This window comes from Malaclemys terrapin, chromosome 7 (assembly GCF_027887155.1).
Source record: "Malaclemys terrapin pileata isolate rMalTer1 chromosome 7, rMalTer1.hap1, whole genome shotgun sequence".
NCBI classification, from domain to species: Eukaryota; Metazoa; Chordata; order Testudines; family Emydidae; genus Malaclemys; species Malaclemys terrapin.
Genome location: NC_071511.1, coordinates 47962097 through 47983497, shown reverse-complemented (window position 1 = coordinate 47983497; position 21401 = coordinate 47962097). Strand labels below are relative to the sequence as shown.

The following is a 21401-nucleotide window of genomic DNA, read 5'->3' as shown; positions in this document are numbered from 1 at the left end:
GAAGGGCAGGGCAGATTTCATCCCTCCGGGGCCAGTGAGGGCAGAGAGCTCAGAAATTCCAGCTTCTCTTCAACAAGGTGCTTCTGACACTGATCACGGTAGGATACAAGACTAATCACAGCCCACAGAGCGGACCCCAAAGCAAGTATGTGGATAGTGCAGGGAGACGGCAGCTCAGCTAATGGTCTCTGGGACTGAGAAGCACTTACCAGTAGGGACTGGCAAAGCCAAGGATGGGTTTAGTTTTGTGAAACTCCGTTGGTAAAGTCTTGGTGGCTTGGATCCAGATCCATCTACCGGAGTTTGGATAAGTGGTTCCAGGTTTGGCCCATCTTCATCCCTGGTGTTGCATGGAGGCCAGTGGCCATGAGGCCTATTGACACGTAGCAGTGAAATGCATCCATCTATATGTTAATTTTGCTATGTCACCACAGCTATGAATGCAACAGGTGGGCAGCCTCATGGGGTAGAGAGCTGTATGGCTTAACATCTTCCTTACCCTGAATCACTCGAGCAAGCCTATCCAAACAGCACGCTGCGATTCCAGAAGTGGGGTGGGGGAGGGACAGTTGAACTTCAATGATCCATATGGAGGGCCGGGAGGGAGACCACGGTCATGCTCCATGTGTGTTACAGCTCAGCCTATCGCACAGCTAATATGCATTCAGGGACGGGACCTCCACTAAGATGGAACATGCATTCATCCCTGCATATGCAAGTAGGAAGGCCCTGGCTGGAAGCGCCTGATCTTCTAGCTTTTATTTCCTTCTGCCAAATCCAGAGCAGGACTGTGCACAATTCCCACCACCAGCAACAGAAGAAGTAAACCATAATGTCCACCTGGAAGTTTTCACACAGCTCCCAAAATATCCTAATCCCCCATCAAGGAAGAAATCTGTTCCTTTCCCCCTCCCCCCACAACAAAGATTGCTGGGAAAAGTCTTGCCATGAAAATTGAAGATTTTCACCAGGGTTAAATTTGTGAACAGTCACCATTTCTGGACGGCAGAGAGAGGTCAAGAGGTGAAATGTTGCCACTTTCTGAACACAAGCTGCATTCCCTAGGGACTAAGCAAACTGTGACCCAGGCTGGAATCTGCAAATCCTCACATGAAAGTGGCCCACAGTTCTGACACGCAGGCTACCTGAGATGGAGTGGGACTCAGAACCAGCACAGCTGAGCCACCAGGCAAAACAAGAGACGAGTATAAAAAAGAGACTCAAAATCTCAAACTCTCACAGGATGGGAAAACCATTGCTAACCAGCTCTACTGAGCATAGGATCACAATATGAATAAACTTCAAAATTGTTTCCTGTCCTGAAAGAGGACAAAAGGTCACAATCTCATAAATTTTCATGAACTGATAATCCAAAAAGAATTTCAGATCAGGACAGCGGGTCAATCAAAATGTTTCATTTTGATCATTTCATTTCAAATTCAACCTTCTTAAAATGCTTTAAACTTTTTTTTAGTATAAATTAACAAAAATTTCAATATGCAAAGTTGTTTCAAATCAGAAGATAAAATTTCTCATTTAGAAATGGTCAAAAACGGGACATTTCAACAATTACAAAAAAATTGAATCTTCAAAGCAGATTCTCGTGAACAGCTTCAAGGAATCGACATTTTCCAAAAACAACAAACACGTTTGTCTGAAAGTTCTCAACCAACTCCAATTCTCAGCCACTCGTGACCAGACCTCCTCAGAGATGACCCAAAATCTTTTGCACCAATCGCCACAGTCCATCAAAAGAAGAGCAGGACTTCACGCCACAGCTGTGAGTGGAACTTTCCAAATTGTCACGATGGCGTGTGGGTTCACTGTGCCCTCCAGGTCTGGAGCCCACTCCAGGCAGAGTCCAAGAGAGTGCCGAAGTGGCCCACAGCTCTAACACGCAGGCTACCTGAGATGGAGTGGGATTCAGAACCAGCACAGATGAGCCACCAGGGAAAACAAGCTGCTATAGGTGAAGAATGACCTCACGGATGGCTCTGGCTAGTTGCAGTTAACAGGGACCTTCTCACTGCACCAACTCGGGCCATATGGTGCCACCCAGGACCTACCTATTCACACAGTCCTATTGAATTCGTCAAGTAAGGCATTCCTTAGTGGGAATGTCAGAATCTGGCCCTTCACCATGCTTGCTGTTGCTGTTCCAACCCAATTAAAATCAGTGTAGTTTAAATTTGAGGCCTGATGAATTAATTTAAATCTGTGAGACAAAATCATGGTTGGTGTGAAGGATGAGATCACTGTGAAGCAAGACAGTGGCCAGAAAGAGGCTCAGGGTCTCTGATTTATAAAGAACAAAAGAAAAGGGGAAGTAGAAATGGCCGGGAAACTGGAGAGATTCCACTTGAAATGTCAGCTTCAATCCTCATGTTTCTCGTCAAAGGCTTCAGTGGGATTTTTGTGCCAACCACATTAAAGAGAGTCACGAAGCAGAATTCTCCTAGCCTTGGCTGGAAAAGAATCATTCGCAGCCTTGAGAGATTTACGTGACACTCAAGCACCAGGTGATATGGAGTGTGAGGCCTTAACTGAAGTGCTTAGAAAACACTACAGGTGACTTTGGTTGTCTCACTCCTGAAATCCAAACGGAAGGAGAAAGCAGCTTTTATTTCACAGCTAAGTCTGGAAGAGCCAGCGCCAAAGTCCATTGAAATCAAGGAGGAGGTGCCATGGGCTTTGGATCAGCTGCTCAAGCCCTGTCACTTTGGTGGTTAGGGATTTAGGAGACCTGGGTTCAGTTCCCAGCTCTGCTACAGACTTCCCGTGCAACCTTAGGCAAGTCACTTCATCTCTAGGCCTTGGTTGCTCATCTGTAAAATGGGGATAATAGCCATGCCTCACAGGGCTGTTCAGGTTCAAGGCTAATGAGGGCCATGGAGAGAGGATTCTGGTTGTCTCTCAGTAAGAAATTTCTCAGTGGTGAGATCTAGCCAGCTCCTGCAGGAAGTGGTGTGAACTCCAGCTCTTTGGACTTTGGAGGCTGGACCAGGCAAAGCCCTGACAGTTATGGGAGCTGAGCTCTCTTGCAAATCTACCCAGAAATGTCTGCACCAAGCATTTTGCTAATACCAGGGGAGCGTTCCCCCAGCCCAGGCCCAGTGTAGGGCTGCCTACGTTGTCCCCCTCCAGAACATAGAGTCCTATAGACATTCAGGATTGCATATAGCTCAAGGGCAGTCTAGGATGGGCAGCCATAGGTTAGAATGACCAAAAGCTGCTCACACTTATGATGTGGGCTGTTTCAGCCTCTGGAGCAGTCTAAAACCCAGAAGGTGCAAAGGGGTCACAAACCCTCCCCAGGGGCTGAAGCCTGCTGAAGTGCAGCCCAGAACCAGACCCTAGTGCTCCAGACACTGCTGCTTTGTGGCTGAGCTAGTTAGCAAATGGGGACCTTTTTCTGTGGAAAATTTCAAATTTTCAGCAAAAAACAACAACCAACCAAACCCCTGAAATATTTTGGCTGTATATGAAAGCATTTTGATTCTGAAATGTCACTGTGATGCCTCATGGGAGTTGTAGTTCAGATGCCTTATCCTTCCATTCTCTTCAAGGGGCCAGGTTCCCTAATAAGACAACATCTCCCAAGATGCATCATGATCATGCCTGTTGGTGGGGGGAGCAGGGAATCATGGGAAATGAAGTCTGGCTTAGACACCTGGTCCATAGAGGAGAATGGGGACACAAGGGACTTGAATTACAACTCCCATGAGGGACCATGGCAGCATTTCTGAAGTGAAATATTTTGGCTTTGGAGGGTTGAATTTGATGAAAAAATGGTTTTCCATGGAAAGCAGACTGTGAAAAAATCACATCATGTCAAAATCCCCATTTTCCACTGAAAAACATTTTACCAGAAAATTTCTGACTGGCCCATTGGGCACCTTTGAAACTTTACCCAACATTTGTTTTCAGAACAAAGCTATTTACAGGAGGATAGGGGCAAATAGGAGTGAGGAGATTCCCCCATAGCCCCCCCATTAACCCCTGAAGACCCAGTAATGCTACTGGGGGGTCCCACCACCCAAAACTCATCAGAACAGTCACTCCAATGTCAGCACACATCCCTCTCCCATGACCTCACCACACAGATTCGCCCAACGCGGCTGAATATGGCGCGGCCTTTGCCATCCGACTCCACCGCCTTCTCCGTGAAGAAGAAATAGACCTTGTCATTGTCCCGGTCGTCATTGTCTGGGATCAAGTAGGCAGCCACAAACTTTGGGTCTGCGTGAGAGAGAGCCCAGAGCAGAGCTAGAGCATACATGGAAGAAACACGAAGGGCAGCATCCAGCCCAGCACCGTTCCAAATTGTGCAGGCCCTGGGAGAGACTCCGCTGCGAGCGCCGCTGCCTGTAGACCTCCATGTCCTGGCTGCAGAAGCAAGCAGGAAGCCCACAGCCAGTCCTGTCAGATAGGAGTTCTCAAACTTGCCATAATATGGGCCACATCTTAGCCAGGCCATTGTACCATGGGTCAGTCCTGCCCTCCTCAATTCACCATTGGGCAGCCTCCTGCCATGCCTCCCCTCCCATTCACCACTGTCCAAGCCACACCCTCCCTTCCTATTCACCATCTCCCAGACCAATGCCCCCACAGCCTAATCATGCATACTGTGGCCTTCTGCACGGACCTACAGTGAGCACTGCCTGGTGGGGTGGGTGGCATCTAGGGGTTGTATTAAAGAGGAAGGTGGCTGCAATTTGCTCCATTTAATACCAATTAGCCGTGACTTCAAGCTCTAGGGGTTTTGCCGAAGTGCCCCTGCCCCCCACCCCCAGGCAAAGTCAGAGAATGTGCTTTTACCATTCAGCAGGCGCTGATCCATCTCGGTGCGTAGAGATGAGCGGGACCCCATGCTGCGGAAGATCACCGAGTCCCGGCCCAGGAAGTCTGCGGTGAGGCCTGTGTACAGCTCTCCTCCTGGGAAAACAGCCCCACAGAGAAAATAAAACCCTACAGCACGGCCTTGTGGACTGCAAACCCATCTTGGAAAAGGAGGGCAGCAACCTTGCAAAGGGACTGGGCTATCTATATGCGGTGGAAAGTCTATGGCCTGTCCCAGGTTAGAGTCCCTGAGAGGAAAAAGACCCTGATCTGGATTTCTGTGCCCACCTGGAATGGACTCTAGGTGGAGCCACTGGAAACGTGTATTTCAGAAGCTGGCTCTAGCCAGGGAAGAATCCCGAAGTAGATTTCTAACTGGTTATAAATTACTCCAGGCCCAGCTGTGCTGACCAAGAGTGCCATGTCTCATCCAGACTGGCAGCTGTCGAACCCCACTGTCCCTAATACCGCTGCAGCTGATGATCTTCCGTAATAATTTCTCTCCAGTCTGTGCGTTAGCAGCAGGGACCTGAGATCTCAGGGTTACGAGGGTTCCTATCAGGGAAGCTCAACCCTAAGCAATGGTCAGTTGTGGAGGGTCGAGTCTTTTGCTGACCCAGCAGGACACTTACCAGTGAAAGTGCTTGCAAAGGCCCTGTTGGGCTCATGTGGACACTTGCCCCGCCCATTCTGCACGCTCATGGGATCCAAGCTGAACACGTGCTGGGAAGAGGAAGGACACATGATACAGGGTGAGGCGAGACAGAGATGCCACCAGGCTGCCTAGAACACAAGCTGGGTCAGAGATCTCGGCTGGAGTCCAGAAGCGATGCCTAGGGGTTGCTTATAACATGGTGGTCAGTGGCTAGGAGCCTGCAGCTTGTCTACGTGGGAGTAAGATACACACTGGAAGGGATGGGATAAGGTGTGTGCGACACCAGCACAGATTTACTATGACTGCTCTGAATTTGGCCCCATGGGTCTAGTTCTGGGCAGCTGGAGGAGCGGTCTTGGCCCTTGCAGCCTGGGCATTCTACATCTCCCAACATCCCTGCATGGCATCAGAGGATGCTGGCATCTGACAGCACTATATGCCAGAATCTGGGGGTGCCCCTCCCCACAACACATCACGGAGGAGGAGCGGGGGAGGCTCTGCATCTGAAGTCTTTCTGGCTCTCCTCCTTAGACTTTAGTCATTTTCAGTGAAATGTGAGGAAGAGGCACAGGAAAGGCACAGCTTCAACTTAGCGGGAGAATCGGTCTAGAATAAATGCAGAGAAAACTCCACCAAAAGAAAACCACGGTCCTTTAGAACAGAGGTTCTCTAACTTCATTGCACCATGACCCCTTTCTGACAACAAAAATTACTACATGACCCCAGGAAGGGGGACTGAAGCCTGAGCCCGCCCTGGGCAGAGGGGGCAGAGCCAAAGCCCAAGCCCCACCACCCCAGGTGGGGGGCCAAAGCCACAGCCCAAGGGCTTCAGCCCCAGGCCAGGGGCCTGTAACCCTGAGCCCCGCCACCCAGAGCTGAAGTCCTCGGGCTTTGGCACAGGGTGGTGGGGCTTGGGCTTGGGCCCTGGGCCCCAGCAAGTCTAACACCAGCCCTGGCAACCTCATTAAAATTGGGTCCCAACCCACAGTTTGAGAACTACAGCTTTAGAACAAAATCCTCCTGCCATGCGCCCAGCTCCGTGCCCTGAGCCCTCTGGCACTGGGGGCATGGGAGACTGAAATAGCTCACACGCAGAGGGACAGATCCCCAGCTGGCATCCAGCTCTGCTATGGAACTCTGCCAATTGACACCAGCTGAGTGTCTGGATCTGACCTCAGGTGTCCAGAGTCCTATTTACCCCTCTCCCTGGGTCCCTGACTATGGCACACTGATGTATGGAAAGCTTTGATTTCCAGCCCAGGTCACAGAGAGTTTTAATAACCCGGCTGGTGCAAATGGGGAGGCTTGCAGATCTGTCCCCACCCCATCGGCCTTGCACAGCTGACATGCTGTGCAGCTTTTGGCATCTGCTGTCTGCCTCTCCCCTGACTTGGTGGCACAAAGCAGCCTCTTCATGCAGCCTGGATCTCCGCGAGGCAGCCGTGGCTCCATGCCCCCACCCAAGCTCAGCCACACCACAGAGCAGGGCCAAGCTGAGGCCCTGCCGAATGGCCGCAGGGGTTCTGCAGCACCAGGAACAGGGCCCCAATTGTGTCCTGCTGCCTGGTGTGACTGTGCGGGAGGGGACGCAGGGACAGGACCATCCCAAGCTCTAGACCATAGATGGCTATGCTGAAAGGGCTCTTTCTCCTCCACACTCAATAAAAGAGGCTCAAAGCCTATGGGGAAGATGGGGGTCATAGGGAGGCCATGCTGATTAAGAGCAGGGGTCCTGGGCATGGAAAGAAATGCCATGCAGACAGCTGGCCAGGGCGAGGGGGTGGGAGCAAGGTGGATGGATCCATGTGGCAATTCAGCCGTGATCAGAGGTGGGGAAGGGAGATGTGCTGCTCACTCTGCATGGGGCAGCAGAGGTTCCTGGATCTTCCCTGGGGCGGGTGGTGGGTTGTTTGCATGGCTCCCCTTGCTGGGCACGAGGCTGGCATTGTGTGGAGTGCTGTGCTGTGCATGGATTCCCTCCACAGTGCAGAGTGGCCATATGCCATCTGCTCATCCCTCTGCTGTCCAGGTGGTTTGCTACAAGCAGGGCAGGTGGCATCTGCATCCCCTGGCAGGCAGATGGTTTGCTCCATGCAGGACAGGTATCACGCACCGACTCCCTTGCAGGGCTCACCCATTCATGCTCCATTTTAGCCATCTGCCTCTTCCTCACCCTCCACTCCCCCGCTTCCCCCCAGTTCAGGATTGTCTTCTCCTCCTTCCTTCCCATTCCTGGCTCCTTTTCAATCTGCTTCTTCCCCATTTCTCTCCCCTGCCATTGTACCTAGTGCTGAGGGGCCTGTGCCTCCATGAAGCATAAAGAGAAGAAGCCCAATGGGAAAGGGAGTTAGGCCGGACTTGGGGTTGGAGGGGAATCTGGCATCGCACCTGGAATCAGCCTCATGGCCCAGTCGAACATATCCCCACTCCGGCCCTTCCCAGGACATTGCACAGGCTGGATCAGGCCAAGAGATGGGCCTCAGCTCTCATGTAGATCTGAACATTCTCCAGTCAAGGCCCTTCTCACATTCCTGCCATGGCCACACGGCACCAATAACCCCAGGGCAGCTGCTCTAAGTGCTGGGATTTCCCTACACTCTTTGCCAGTGGTCAGTGTCAAGGTCTGGCACCAGCTCTCATCACAGGGGCTCCCGCAGGATTCTCTCTGCAGGACTAATGCTGGCTGTCCTGGGGCGCTGCCTTACCTCGCCACGATGTCCCACGTCAATGAAGGCGCAGACAGGGTGGAAGGCTCCTGTCCCACAGGCCAGCAGGTGGGTGCGGTTGAAGGGGTGAAGTGCTCGGACGTAGTTGGCACATTCAGTCTGGAAGAGAGACAGTGGGGAATGAGGCGCTGTTTGATCAAGCGGATCTGTCAGTGCGTGGGAAGGACTCAGCAACACCTTCCTCTTTGCCAAGTAGCGTAATGTTCCTCTGACTGTGCGCGATGGTGCAGCAGTTTCCTTTGCAATGGATCATTAATAAACACCTCGTAAGTCACCACCTTAATAAGCTTGTCTAGTCCACATCCTATCCCACACCGTGTAGCCAACTCGTGTGATTTTATTGGGTTGCCTGATCGGCTGATTGCGGGTTCCTTATGTTGATTACTGAAGAATATCCGGTGGACACTCTGAGGTTTGGCAGGTTCTCGTCCCAAGGTCAGAATCCCTGTTAAGCTGGGAACCCCCACATGCATGCTTGCAACACACACACTCAGGAAAAACCTTCTGTATTTGTAATAGTTTTATTACCACAGTTAGCCAAGTTACAAACACTCCAAGCCAGCAAGGTAGCTAGAAAGAATGCAGAATGAGCGTCCGAGCATCCAGAGACTCACATCAGCCCCTGAGAACAACCTGACATATTAGGCATTATCTTCCTCCTCAGCAGCAGCATCTTCCTTGTCACCATCACCAATGGTTGTCGTCCTCCTAGCATCTCCCAAGGCACGCAGGCCAGGTTACAGCTTCTACAATGCCTAATGCATATTCAAGTAGGGGTACCAGCCCCTTTTCCTTATCTATTTCCTTACCCTATGAATGCTGGGTGCCCTTCTGCCATAGGTTCCTAGCCCATTTACCTCAAGCTTATTAGCATAAGCATCAACTAGTTACCATGACATTCTTGTGGTCAGACATCTGTTGATGTTCCTAACTTAAGATACCACAAGCAGCTCTAGACTAGTATCTTGTGGCTACCTGTCAGCAGTTTAGTCATTACAGTGTTCTGTCTTGTGATATCTTATGATCTAGGGTTACTGTTGGTTAGCTGCTTATACTACGGCTTTTAAGGCCTTGATTGGTTTAGCTAAACTATTGTCTTTCAAGCTTTGAGGCTTGCAGTCTCATTGCATTACTGCCTTAACTTGTACCTATGCCTTCCCTAGCAAACAGCTATACCTATAAGCTACACTTGCACATCTTGCCCTATTCGGTGTTTTTCTTAAAGCCCCCAGTTCCTGGAGTCACGGGGTTAATATTCAACAAGCAGAGTCAGTTTCTAGCCCTCCTGGTTGCAGAGAAAACGTGACCCATACCGACTGAAGAATCAGAAGAATATAAAAAAGCACCCAACATGTCGTAATCTAAAAACATCTCATGCTTTTTAAGGCAATCGCATGATATTGTGGGGGCTGACTCTGAGTTTTGAACACGTGGAGGTGGCAATACTGCACGGGCACTGCCACATGACCCTCAGGTGAGCATGTGCGCTGACACGCTGCTTGTGAACAGAGCAGACCAGGGGACGACAATGCAGTTTCGTGGCCTTTGGCCTGAGATGTGGCAGACCCAGGTTCAACTCCCTGCTCTGCTGATTCAGGGCAGAGTTCTTCATCCCACATCACCCCAAATCAGGGACTTGAAGCTGGGTCTCCCACACAACCCCCCAGCTTATAGAGCAAGAGTCTCTCTCATTTCATGGAAGCCAGTCAGTCTCAGCGAAAACTTTCCAACCAGCCCTATTTGGGAAACAGCTGGCTGGTGAGTTGACAGCGCAAGATATTGGCGCTGCTTTCTGCAGCTGTGCACTTGCTCTTTGTTTCTACAGAGCAAGGGAAAGAACCAAATGAGTCCCAGTGCATTACGGTAATGAAACAGAACAGCTCTGAGCTCCTCCCTGCTCCCCCACAATCATCCTAACAGCTCTTGGAAAGCTCCCATCACACTGGGATTTCCCAGCTGCTCCCCCTCGGCTGGGGCAGGGCAGGCGGCATAAACCCAGTCCCTTGTTCTTGGGCACAAGAGCAGGAAGCGATACGTGCTCACTCACAGATGTGAAGCTAGGACAGTTCTACTGCCACACTGCAGGGAGTGAAACGGTTCAAGGTCCCTGCTCCTGCCTAATAACAATATAACTCCCAGGGGGCACATGCCTGCACCAGCTCCTCAAGTCAAATGATTCCTTCCCCAGGTGCCCCATCATGCGGTCACGTGATCCCCATGCCACTGCACAGTCATTGCTTGGAGAGGAAGGTTCCTGTATTGGCGCTCGTCCCCTTCCTGGCTGCTTGGCACGTATCCCATTCCCCGCCACTCCAGTCCAAGTGACTCCTTCCCCTGCAGAGAGTTCATGTCATCCCCCAGCCCACTGTAGTATCTCAGGCCAGGAAGTGAGGTCTTCTTATTGCTTTGTGCGGGGGCTTCCTGTATTAGCCCAGCGGAGCAGCAGACAGTACATTCTGCTGGCGGGCCCAGGGAGACAGGCCTAAATCCAGCATTCTTGCTCAGCAGTACCCAGGAGTAAGAGCCTGGCTCCTGGGCCTGTATGCCCAGGGCAGCTGGCCTGGGAGGGTGGTACAGGCTCCAGGACTGTGGACCCGATGCTCAGCTGGTGTAAATCAGCACAAGTCCAGGAGCTGTCCCAAGCTGGCCAGGCTGAAGATCTGGTCCCTGCATGTCAAAAATCAGCTCTATTGGTAAGGTATCCCATGATATCCCCTGCCGCATTTCAGGACACCCCTGGGTTCTTAGCCTGAGTGCCCCCCTTCCGGCATCAGTGATGCTGGATTGCTCCCTAGCTTCATTACCAGGGAGGGGTAGTGAACAGGGATGGGTCTCCGCCTGGTGCTGTGGAGTCGGGGTGATGCAGAGATCACTGACTGGGCAACTCACCCTGCAACACGTCCCACTCTGTTGGGATGGCTGCAGCACATGACCCCAGGACACCATTTTCCATAGCAGCACATGGGCTTTACTGTGAGGGATGACCTGTGTAGGCAGGTGCATGCTACTGGCCTATCTCCCCAGCCCAGGAAAGCCTGAGTCTCCCAGAGCCTCCCAAGCCCTTCCTTCCTTTATTCTCGAAACAAATCACTCCCAAGCCAAGCAGGCTACAGGGACCCTGAGGCCTCTCCCCTTCCCTGCACCACAGGAACCTACTGGCTTCCTATAGCTTTCTCAGCCATTTTATGGGGATCACCTGACCCCCTTCCCAGCTGGGTCTGATGATCTAACAGGGCTGGCAGGTCCCCTGGCCCTTAAAGGAGTAGGCAACCCTGTTACACTAGAGAATAATGCAGAGCCTAGCATAATAGCCAAGAGCATGAAAGGAGGGGAACAGACTTCCCCCTACTCCATAACAGCAAGCTCTGTAGCATGCTCTGGCTGGTCAGTTCATACCTCTGTGAGGCCAAGCCCTTTGCTACAGTCTGAAAAGCATCATGGTAAGTTTCCCAGCTCGCTCTCCATCCACCTGTCTGTCCTCGCTGAGTGATCTGAAAATTCAGGGAGGAAATTCTCAGGTCACTGCCTGGAAAGCACCATTTATCCTCTGCCGAAGGGCAGTGCCATCCACCTGATGCAGACACACGACTTCGTCGGCACAGCATTTCCTCCTGCTTTCTGGACAAGGGGAATGGGGGAACAATGGCAGGAAGTGAAGGAGACAGACAGACGGACACGCACAGCCGTCTTCTGGATGAATTAGTCATTTAAAGGGGAGGCTGGCTAGTTACGTGGGGCAGGATGATAAATGGCCTTTCAAGACTGCCCTGGATTAATTGCTCCCTTTTCCGGAGCAGCGATCTCCTGGCTGATAAGCACGGAGAGACCAGAGAGACTGTCTGAGCATCCTCTGCCGGGCTCCAAGACTCTATCCATCCGGCGCGGCACAGGAGGAACCAGCTGTGCTGCTTTACACGGCAGAGATCAGTCATCCTTCCCGGTCTCTTTCTCCAGCTTCACATACTGCACCCCTCATTCTGGAGCCGAAATGTTCAGCGGCGCTGTGTTAACCTAGCCCACTGGAGTCAGTGCAAACACTCCCAGAGATTTCTGAGTTAGGCCATAATGAGACTGGTTCTCCGCTCAGCTTCACCAGTGCCATTCTGGCGTCCAGTCCCAGCTTACTTGGGAGAAGTGAAAGGAGAGGCAGCCCCGTCAGCATCTCTGTTTGTGAGCCCAGCCCGATTAGCCCTGAAATATTTATATGAAGGACAGGTAGCCCACTGGTGAGCATGTTACAAGTCCCCCTCTTTGCCACTCCACAGAGGATGTGAGCTGTTACAGCCCACAACTGCAAGGCATGGGCTCTTTAGCTCAACCTATAGCAGCTTATACTTTTTAGCTCCCAAGGTCCCCAGTTCAATCGCTAGTATGTCAGCCAAGATAGCAGCCATCACAGAATCAGTGAAAAGGAATAGGATGGGATTATATTTTCTTCAGCCATCAGTTTTATGCACGGTGAGCCATTTCCTTGGGACAGCGGGGCTGGGTTGGTGACAAAACAGCTTCCGTTCGAATTAGCTCCTGGAAGCGAGGTACCAAAGGTTATTCTTCTAAAAAGAAATTCAAAATATTTTCCTGAAATAAGAAGTCATCTCCAGTAACCTTGTTTAAGAGAGAGAAAATCTACCTGCATGTCCTGGGGAAATAGACAGAGACACTTCCTTATTGCTAAAGGAACAGAATACAATTTGGAAGAATGCTGACAGTCCGTTTCCAGCTGTATCTCTGCTTCGAGCCTTAAATTCTCACTGAATAAAGCACTATGGATGCCAGTTGCATCAATGGTGAGTCAAGTGATTCCTACCAGAATACTGATATAGGGCCCAATCCAGACTGGGCTAAGCCTGGGAGTTTCAGGTCTCCAGCCCCACGGTTTGTAAAGCTTTGAGACCCAATGCTAGGGCCAGGCTATCACAAATGCCAGCTATTTAGCTGCATTGCTTTCCCGTGTTTGTGAGCACAGCTGGACACCTGACTCCCATGCTGGAAATCTCAGCTTTTCCACCCTTCGGTGGAGGTGGTGCCGTGCGATACATTCAGCTCCTGTGATTCTGCGTTATTCAGCAATCGTAGGAGACCAGTCTATGTTCCTCTCAACCTGGGAGATGGGTTGGGTAATAGCATGTGGACCCTTTGTACCTCTAGATCCCTGTTCCCATCTGAAGGCTTTTTAGTGAGCTGTGTGGAATGGGTTGGTGGGGTCAGTCCAGTTCCTAGCAGGGAGGGGTCCACTTCACAGGAGCCACCATCAAAATTGACAGAGGAGCCATGGGGCAAACGGGCTATGAAGGCTCCTCTCCCAGCTCTGCGGCTGGCCCCCTTCAGGCTGAGGGGCCTTGTGGGGAAGTTTGACCGTCCTGTGGATAAATAGAGGCCCTCAGACTTAAAGGCTGGGATCTTTCCTACAACTGTTTATGTTCCCTTAAAGAAAGCAGGCTGCCTCTAAAGCTCTCACCTCAGCCCCGCGGCATGTGCCGCCGAGTGCTTTGCCGGGTGCAGAAGGCGTTCTAAGGACTCAGTCTAAACCTGTCGGCTGTGATGAATTTCTGTTTTCTTTCGGCTGAATTACAGCGTTTGGAGAGAGGCCCTCTGCAGCTGCTCGCCTTGCGTCGGCGTGAGCGACGTGCTCCTCTCAGGCAAGAGGGCTCTACTGGCAGGCGTGGAAACTCAACAGCAGCAGCATTTAGAACAAAAGTCACTTGTTCTGCTCCCGCCGTCCCTGTTTTTGAGGCCTCTCTTCCTTGCTACCCAATGGGCCGGAGAGAAAGACCCTAACTTGGCTGGTAAGTAACTCCCAACAGTCACCTGCTTGTATTTCTCTGTCCTCAGGATGCTTAGAGACCTCTGGACAGACAAATCAACGAGCATCAAGAAAATGATGGCAAGAAAGCAATGATGCATAGCAGTCCAGGGAATGAGACTCTACAGGTGAGATCCCGACCCACATCAAAGTCATTGGCAAAACTCCCATTTATGTCACTGGAACCAGGATTCCCCAGCCACATATCTAACTGCTTGGTTACCATGTATTGACACATCCTCCTCATACTTAATGGCTGATTGCCATTCCTTAGCCTGTTCTGATTGGTGAATTTCTGTTGCATTAACCCACTGGAAGAGGCTTTGATCAGTCTTCAGCTGAAGGGAATGGTCATACGGCTCTGACAAGTTCAATAGAGATATGCTGATTTACATCAGCTGAGGATCTGGCCTATAGTTGTTTTTTAACTTAGGAAATAAAGGTATCACAATCCAACAACTTGTACAAAGATGCACCCATCTCTGAACCCATTCAGTCTGTGAGCATGAAGAAACACAACCTGGAAATCAATATTCCTACTGGACAATAGCTTGGGAACACTATTCAATAGGAAAACAGCCCACACAGTGTATCAACTGGAGATGGGTAGGCCAGTTTCTAAAACACAAGAACCAGCTGAGACCTCAGTTCTAATCTCCAGCTGAACCAATCAGAACCTTCTATTACATGTGGGTAAGTAGCCCATTCCCAAACCCATAAGGGACTGCCACTTTGGCTGAAATCCTTCAATCTCATCTGAACCAGCTTGTATCTTCATAACATACTAGTTCTGGGGTTCCGTTGTGGTTGCCTCTCTCTCTGTTGGAATGCATGCTTGCTGGGGGGAGGGTATTGGTTTATCAAAACAAGGGCAAAGGGGTTGAAGGATTAGCCTTTGGGAGGAGAAGGATGGGGTTGGTGAAGGAAAGAGAAGGGAGAACTCAGATCATTTGGATATGGATCTGAAACTCTGAGGGATTCTCAGAACCGACCCTCCAGCCTTTCGGAGCCTCGCATCTTCTTGTTACCAGCAGCAGACCCCAGACTAGACCGGGTTCTGTTTCAGCCCCAGAACCCCTGCCGAACAGGGAGAAAAGCAGCCAGAAGCTGATGAGAAGAACAAAACTATAAGGAAACTGCAGCAGTGAAAAGAAAACATGAACTGTGGATTGGTGAGTAGGGAATACAGGGGAAATGGATAAACACGTGTAAATCTTGGGCAAACGCAAGAGGGGAGCAGTAGCAGGCCTTTGATGTGCCTGCCTGTGAAGCTAGTGGAAAGAGTTAACCCCACACAAACGACAAATCCAAGGCAATGCTGATATTTTTAACACAAAACACCTGACTCATCCACTCCCAGCATGATCATCACTGGGAAGACGGAAGTATTTTTAACTCCATCAGTACAAGCAGCAGTCAGATCGGATGAGCCTGGCTTATCTGGAGCTGCTAGTGGCTGGTGAATTCCATGAAGCCAATGTCAGAACTAACAGCCATCCCCACATGCTCCATTCCAAGATGGCAGGCGCCCCGATCTCCCTGTTCTGCTGAGTACACAGATGCTGAGCCAACCTCTTTGTGATCCAACTATTGGTTTCTCAGCCTCTCTGCTGTTTATTTTTCCTCGGTAAAAGTCTCTCAAATAGCAAGGGCTAGGGGAACGGAGAAAGGGCGCCCCAGGGCCTGGATCCGCTGGTGAAAGCTTGCAAAATAAACATGTGGAGGCCAAACTGAGTGACAGCCACTCCTGGGAGCAATTAACTTTGGGATGGACTATCAACAAGGGGTTCTCCTGCCCCCTCGCTCCCTCCATGGTCTCAAATCGTGGTTTTAAAATAACCATTTGTAAGGAGCAGGGGGAAGAGTCAGGGAATCAGGGAACTGAAATCTGCCAAACACCCTCCAGCAAATAATTCAGCCTTGCCCACCAGCTCCTTGTTGCTCACTAAGGACCATGTACTGCTCCTTCTGGCCAGGAGCCAAAGGCCACTGAAGCCAATGGAAAGGATCCTATTGACCTCAATGGGCTTTGGATCAAGATTTAAGCATGCAATGCACATCACGCCCCAGGGCCAGCAGGTGAGAGGAGATTTAGTCCGCTCCCTGTGCTGGTTCAGTATACTACACCCCACTCCCATCTCCCCAGCCAAGACCACTCACCACCTCATGCACAGCTGTTCTGATGGGGAGACACCAAAACTACCCGCAGCAGAGAATGCCCCAGCTCATGCTATGGTATTTGCAGTCTGCGTGCGTGTATGGAAGGTGTGGAAAGCTACCAGTTCAAACGGTGTGCCCACACTGTAGTCAGGAATTGTGACTGCAGCATGTGTAAGCTCAAAGCCAGCTCAGGTATATCTACACAGGCTGCAATCAGATCTCCCGACCACAGTGTAGACACATCCAAAGACTGGCTTCTGCTCTGCATTCACTAAGCAAACTGCTTTCCACGTATACAGTTCCAAACTGTTCTGCTGCCAGTTCTGTAGTTAAAGCCCTAGACTGGGATTGAGGAGATCTGAGTTCAGTTCCTGGCTCCTTGTGTGACCCTGAGCTAGTCACTTAGTCGCTCTGTGCCTCCATTTCCCCATCTATAACATGGGGAGAATAATCTTTCCCCGCCTCGAAGGGGCTTTGTGAGGATCAATCCATTAATGTTAGTGAAGAGCCCAGATGTGACAGTGAGAGGGACCATATAAGAACCTCAATGTGAGCACAGAAAGGCAAAGTGACTTGTCTGAGGTCACACGCGGTGAGCTGTGACTACACCATCCAGGTTCTATGCACTATCCCCCAGCCATGTCCCCTACCGATGGGAAGGGGAACCACACCCCCGAATATAGAAACAAACACCGCCTCTTCAACTGCACAAACCCGGGACAAGGCCTAGTTGTCAACTGCTTGTTACAGTCTGCAGTCAGGCACATAACACAGGGACTCCGCCCCCGAAGCCGCAGCCGCTCAGAAAGGACGAGAAGGGCTATAACACACAAGGGGTGAGGTGAATCCTGCTAGGGCGGTCCGATCATTGTTTAGTGACCAGGCAGAGTCAGTTAGAGAAGGGGCCAAGCAGGAGCTGAGATCTGCTGGGGCTCACTCAGCATATAGGCCTTGACAGCTGGTAAGTCAAGGATGCAGGAAAAGGGCCCAGAACAGGATAGCTCCATCCCTGGAAATGGGAGGGAGTGTTATGGGAGAAGGGGGCCAAGAGAGAGAGACATAAACAACCCCTTTATCGCCTTCTTTGACAGCTAGAAGTGCATGGAAAAAGAAGTCAACAGAGCCGAGGTGAAATCCAGAGCAACCCCATCAGGAGATTTTAGGAGGAACAGGGTGACTTACCGTTTGGTCCTTCCCCTTCTGAAAACACTCCTCCTTCTGCCCAGGGAGAGGTGGCCAGTAAATCTGAAACAGAAGACAGGAACCTGAGGCCAAGTCACTCTGGGGACCCAAGCAAGGGGGGGCTGAGGGAACTGGGACGAGGGGAAGATTTTGGGGGCAGAACCCCTTAGGAATCCACTTCCTCCAAGCAGTCGCCCTAAAAGAATCAGGGATGTTAGGACCCCAGGGCATTTGGCCTCCTCCAGATGGCTTTGATTTCTGGATTGGGGCAGTGTATTAGGAAACAAAAGCTCTTCACAGCTTAATCTTCCCTGACAGCCGATGGAAGAGTCTCACTGCTCGTAAACATTAAGGAGTGGGCAGTGAGTGGGCAGAGTTCCCTCCCCAGTGCACCCCAATCCTGACCTGCAACCCCCGCTGCTATTCTAACTTTTCGGTCCCAGCCCCCCTTGCCCAATTTTTTATCAGAATTTACTTTCACTTCCACAAGTGTAAACTTGGCTTTAGTGGAAGGATCCCAGATTTACACTGGCATAACTAGAATCATTCTTCCACCCTTTGTCTGTAACCCTAGCAGATAATTATCCTAGCCACCGAGGGCTTTGAAAGTTTGTCTTACAGTGACCTCACTGATGCTGCTTGGCACAGGAATCTGGATAAATGAGAAACATATTCATTTTTTTAGATGAGAGTCCCTGCTGATCTTCCCGACTCCCCAGGGGTGGTCTCACCCCCTCACAGCCACAGCTCTAGAGCTAGAGACATACAGCGCGGTTTATCTTTTGCTATTTGTCCAAATAAAGCCAAAATTACAGCGAGCAAAGACACCAGCTGAACCGAGAGGGCTAAGTCGCTTAGAAAGCCCCTTACATGATGTGTTTCATCTCTTGGGCTCAAAAGATGGAAAGACTGATTTACAAAGATGAGTCAGTTTCATTACTCCCCAGTCTACATGTGGGGAAACTGAGGCACGAGGTGGGGCTGTGACTTGTCCCAGGTCCCCCAGCAGAACAGTGGCAGAGCTGGGAACAGAGCCAGGTTTTTCAAGACCCAGTTTAGTGCCCTGCCCCCAGAGTGCTAAGGGATAATTAAACCACCTGGAATACTAGCCTGGCTTGGAGCTTCAGTAGCACAATTCAGTGCTGTAATAACAACAGCACTCTCCATTTACACCGAGCTTGTTATCCAAAGTAGGGCACTGCTGCCCCTGTTTTACACATGTGCCAAAAGCCCCACAGCAAGTCAGTGACAGATCTGGGCATAGAACCCAGGAGTCCTAGCTCCCCAGTCTCACTGCTAACCGCTGTGCCATACTGCCACCCCAGAAAGAGACTGTCTGAGCCTCAGAAAAGTGTCCCTGTGTGTCTCTGACATACGGGTTTGCGGTGTGTGGGTGAGCGGGGCCCAGGTGTGAAGCAGGAGCATCTTGAGGTGAGGCGTGACCGTATGAATCCCGCATCTGCTCTGAATGCCTGCGACTGTGTGTTTGCATCAGAACCCTGTGTTTGTGGCAAAGGGCTGGACGCGTCCGAACGGAGACTTTGTGCATGGTGGGAGCGTGTCAGAGTGGGTCCGGGGGGGAGGCATGTCTTTCCTTGCAGGGTGTGTGTGTGTAGTGATGTGCGCGTACTGGTGAGCCAGAGAGAGAGCATGTGTGTGTGACGAGGTGGGTGCCTGATGGGTGAGGCAGACGCATCTTCCCCCTGCTGGCACCCTCGTGGGTGCCTCCACCGCTCAGATAGAGGGCAACCCTTGACCTTTTCTCTGTGTCATTACAGAGACACTGAATTTCCCTTCTCTGCTGCACACAGTCACCGAGGCAAGGCTGTGGGGGCCACTCCAGCTCTCAGCTTGGCCTGACAGGGTTTCCAAGCTGCTGAGGTCACTGTCCTCAGGCAGGAATCCCCTGTGCTAACAGCCCTGCTATAGGAGAGGCAAAGAGAGCTGTTGGATTAGGAGAACCCCACACGCCCGAGGGGGAAGTGGGAATGGGGGCCCAGTTACCAGGCCAAGACCCAACACCTTTCAATGTGGGGCTATGGGCCTGGATTGCTCTGCGGTCTCTAGTCTGAGCCATCTTCCCTCCCCACCCTGCCGTTTCCTGTGGGCTCAGGGATTCAGATGCAGCCCTCAGGAGTGGACAGGGGTGTCCAGACTGGCCTGATGACCTGCCATGTAATTCTATGTGGCAGATGAGCTCGAGCACAGTAGAGGGGAGTTAGCCCTGCCTAGCAGGGAATCCAGACGCCCGGGTCTCCTTGCAGGAACGTGCACTGCACCTGGCAGGGGTGGGGTTTCTCCCTGCGATTGCATTGCTGCCACCAACTTCTCCCCTTCAAACTGCCTATCTGAGCCACTGAAATGCAAAGCGCTGCCTCTCCTTCCCTGCTACCTGCCTGCAGTGTCATTCCCTGGCACTGATTTGGAGGAGACCAGGTTTGGAAGGCCCTGGAGGATCCTGATACCTGGATCAGCAATGACCAGGCACTCTGTGGACCAGGCATGTGCTTAGCCTCTGGACAATGGCCTGGCAACCCCAGCCTCGGATGGTCAGGCTGCATCACAAATGGACACCAGCCTGAAGATGACACTAGCAAGTGCTGCACTGGTGGGTCTCTGTCTCCATGCCCTCCTGGGCTTCTGATCAGACTGTCCCATCAACAGGCTCCATCTCTTACTCATGTGCATCATCTTTCCCTGGGGCGAAGGAGGGATTTGCTCCATGCTTACTCACTGATCTCCCTGCCCCAGCATACTGCTCCATTGACAGACTAAGTCTGTACCTACGAGGATGGCACTACCCATCCCCATGTCCCAAAAGTCAGGTTCTGGGGATTCCGCCCTCACATTGGCCTCCTTCTGTGCCCCTAGGAGCCAGAGGAGAATTGGCTAAGTTATGCCTGATGAGTTACTGGTTGCATCAGCGCTCTGTAGACAGAGGAGTACACCAGCACTGATCATAACGCCAGGCTTGTTTGACCTCTTGATGGCTGCAGACAAGTTCAGACCCAAACCTGGATCTCAGCTACCCAGTTCAGATCTGTCCCTAGAGCGAGCTGTAACAGAACCCCCAAAACATCCCTGGACTCCGGGGCAGTTCATATGTGGATCCAATTAGGAGCCAAACTTCCCAAGTGGGCACCAGCTCTCTTCCATCCCTAGGGAAGGGTTCGATTCGGATCATACACCCAAAGGCTCAGCTGATTATCCACCCACTACCCCAGCCATCCAGAACTCTTCAGTCTGCAGATGGGAGCTGGAAATCTCATGAGAACAGTCTCTCTTGTGAAACTGGCTTCTAAAAGGGCTGGAACAGCCTGTCTCTCTGCAGTGTGTCACATTAGCCTCCATGCCTGGCCTGGAAGTGCAGAGCCATACGCACGAAAAGGAGAGTGCAATAAGTCCCCCTACAGTGGAGATAAAGATACACAAGGCAATAAATAAGGACTTCATCTACTCATCCGCTGAGACAGGGACAGATCAGAACTCATGAGATGAGAGCCCGGTGGGGCACAGGGAGGGTGGGAGCAGGAGTCTCAGTTAACGACATTATTTTATGTCTATTAGCAGAGACCACGGCCCCTGGGCTGTTAAAACAATCCTGCTTCCGTCCAAAAATGCCTTCAGCCCACTTAGCTATGGAGGAGTCACCGCGATAAGGTAGCGGCTATTTATTATTCTCATAACATGGTTGAAAACAGGGGACGTAGCTGGGTTGCCAATGGCAGACGCCTATGGCTCATAATTCAATGTGTGTCAGGCCCCGGGCTCACAGGAAGAGGAGGAAATGAGATCCAATTACACTGACTTCCCTTGGGAACCCTCCCTCTCGCTCTGTTTCTTACAGGAGTGGGGAAGGGAACTCATACGCTGACTGATGGGGAGGTTTCCTCCAGTCCCCCCATGTGTAGGAGAGCACGCTGGCTGATAGGCCTCACCACACTCCTGTCAGCAGGTCTTCAAGAGGGGGTTCAGGGACAGAGGGGGGAGGCATACATTTTGGTTATGGTCCAAGGATCTGCTCCAGGGGAGGAGA

General features: G+C 51.4%; 1 protein-coding gene across 1 annotated transcript in view; it reads right to left on the bottom strand.

Moving 5' to 3' along the window:
* The window catches only part of SEMA3G (semaphorin 3G), a 60691-nt gene that overhangs the window by 15001 nt on the left and 24289 nt on the right, over positions 1–21401 (bottom strand). The window contains exons 3-7 of the mRNA XM_054035407.1: positions 17366–17428; positions 8200–8319; positions 5472–5562; positions 4819–4935; positions 4097–4239 (exon numbers count right to left, since the gene is read on the bottom strand). Coding sequence (XP_053891382.1) covers positions 4097–4239; positions 4819–4935; positions 5472–5562; positions 8200–8319; positions 17366–17428 — 534 coding nt within the window. The remainder of the gene's footprint in view (positions 1–4096; positions 4240–4818; positions 4936–5471; positions 5563–8199; positions 8320–17365; positions 17429–21401) is intronic.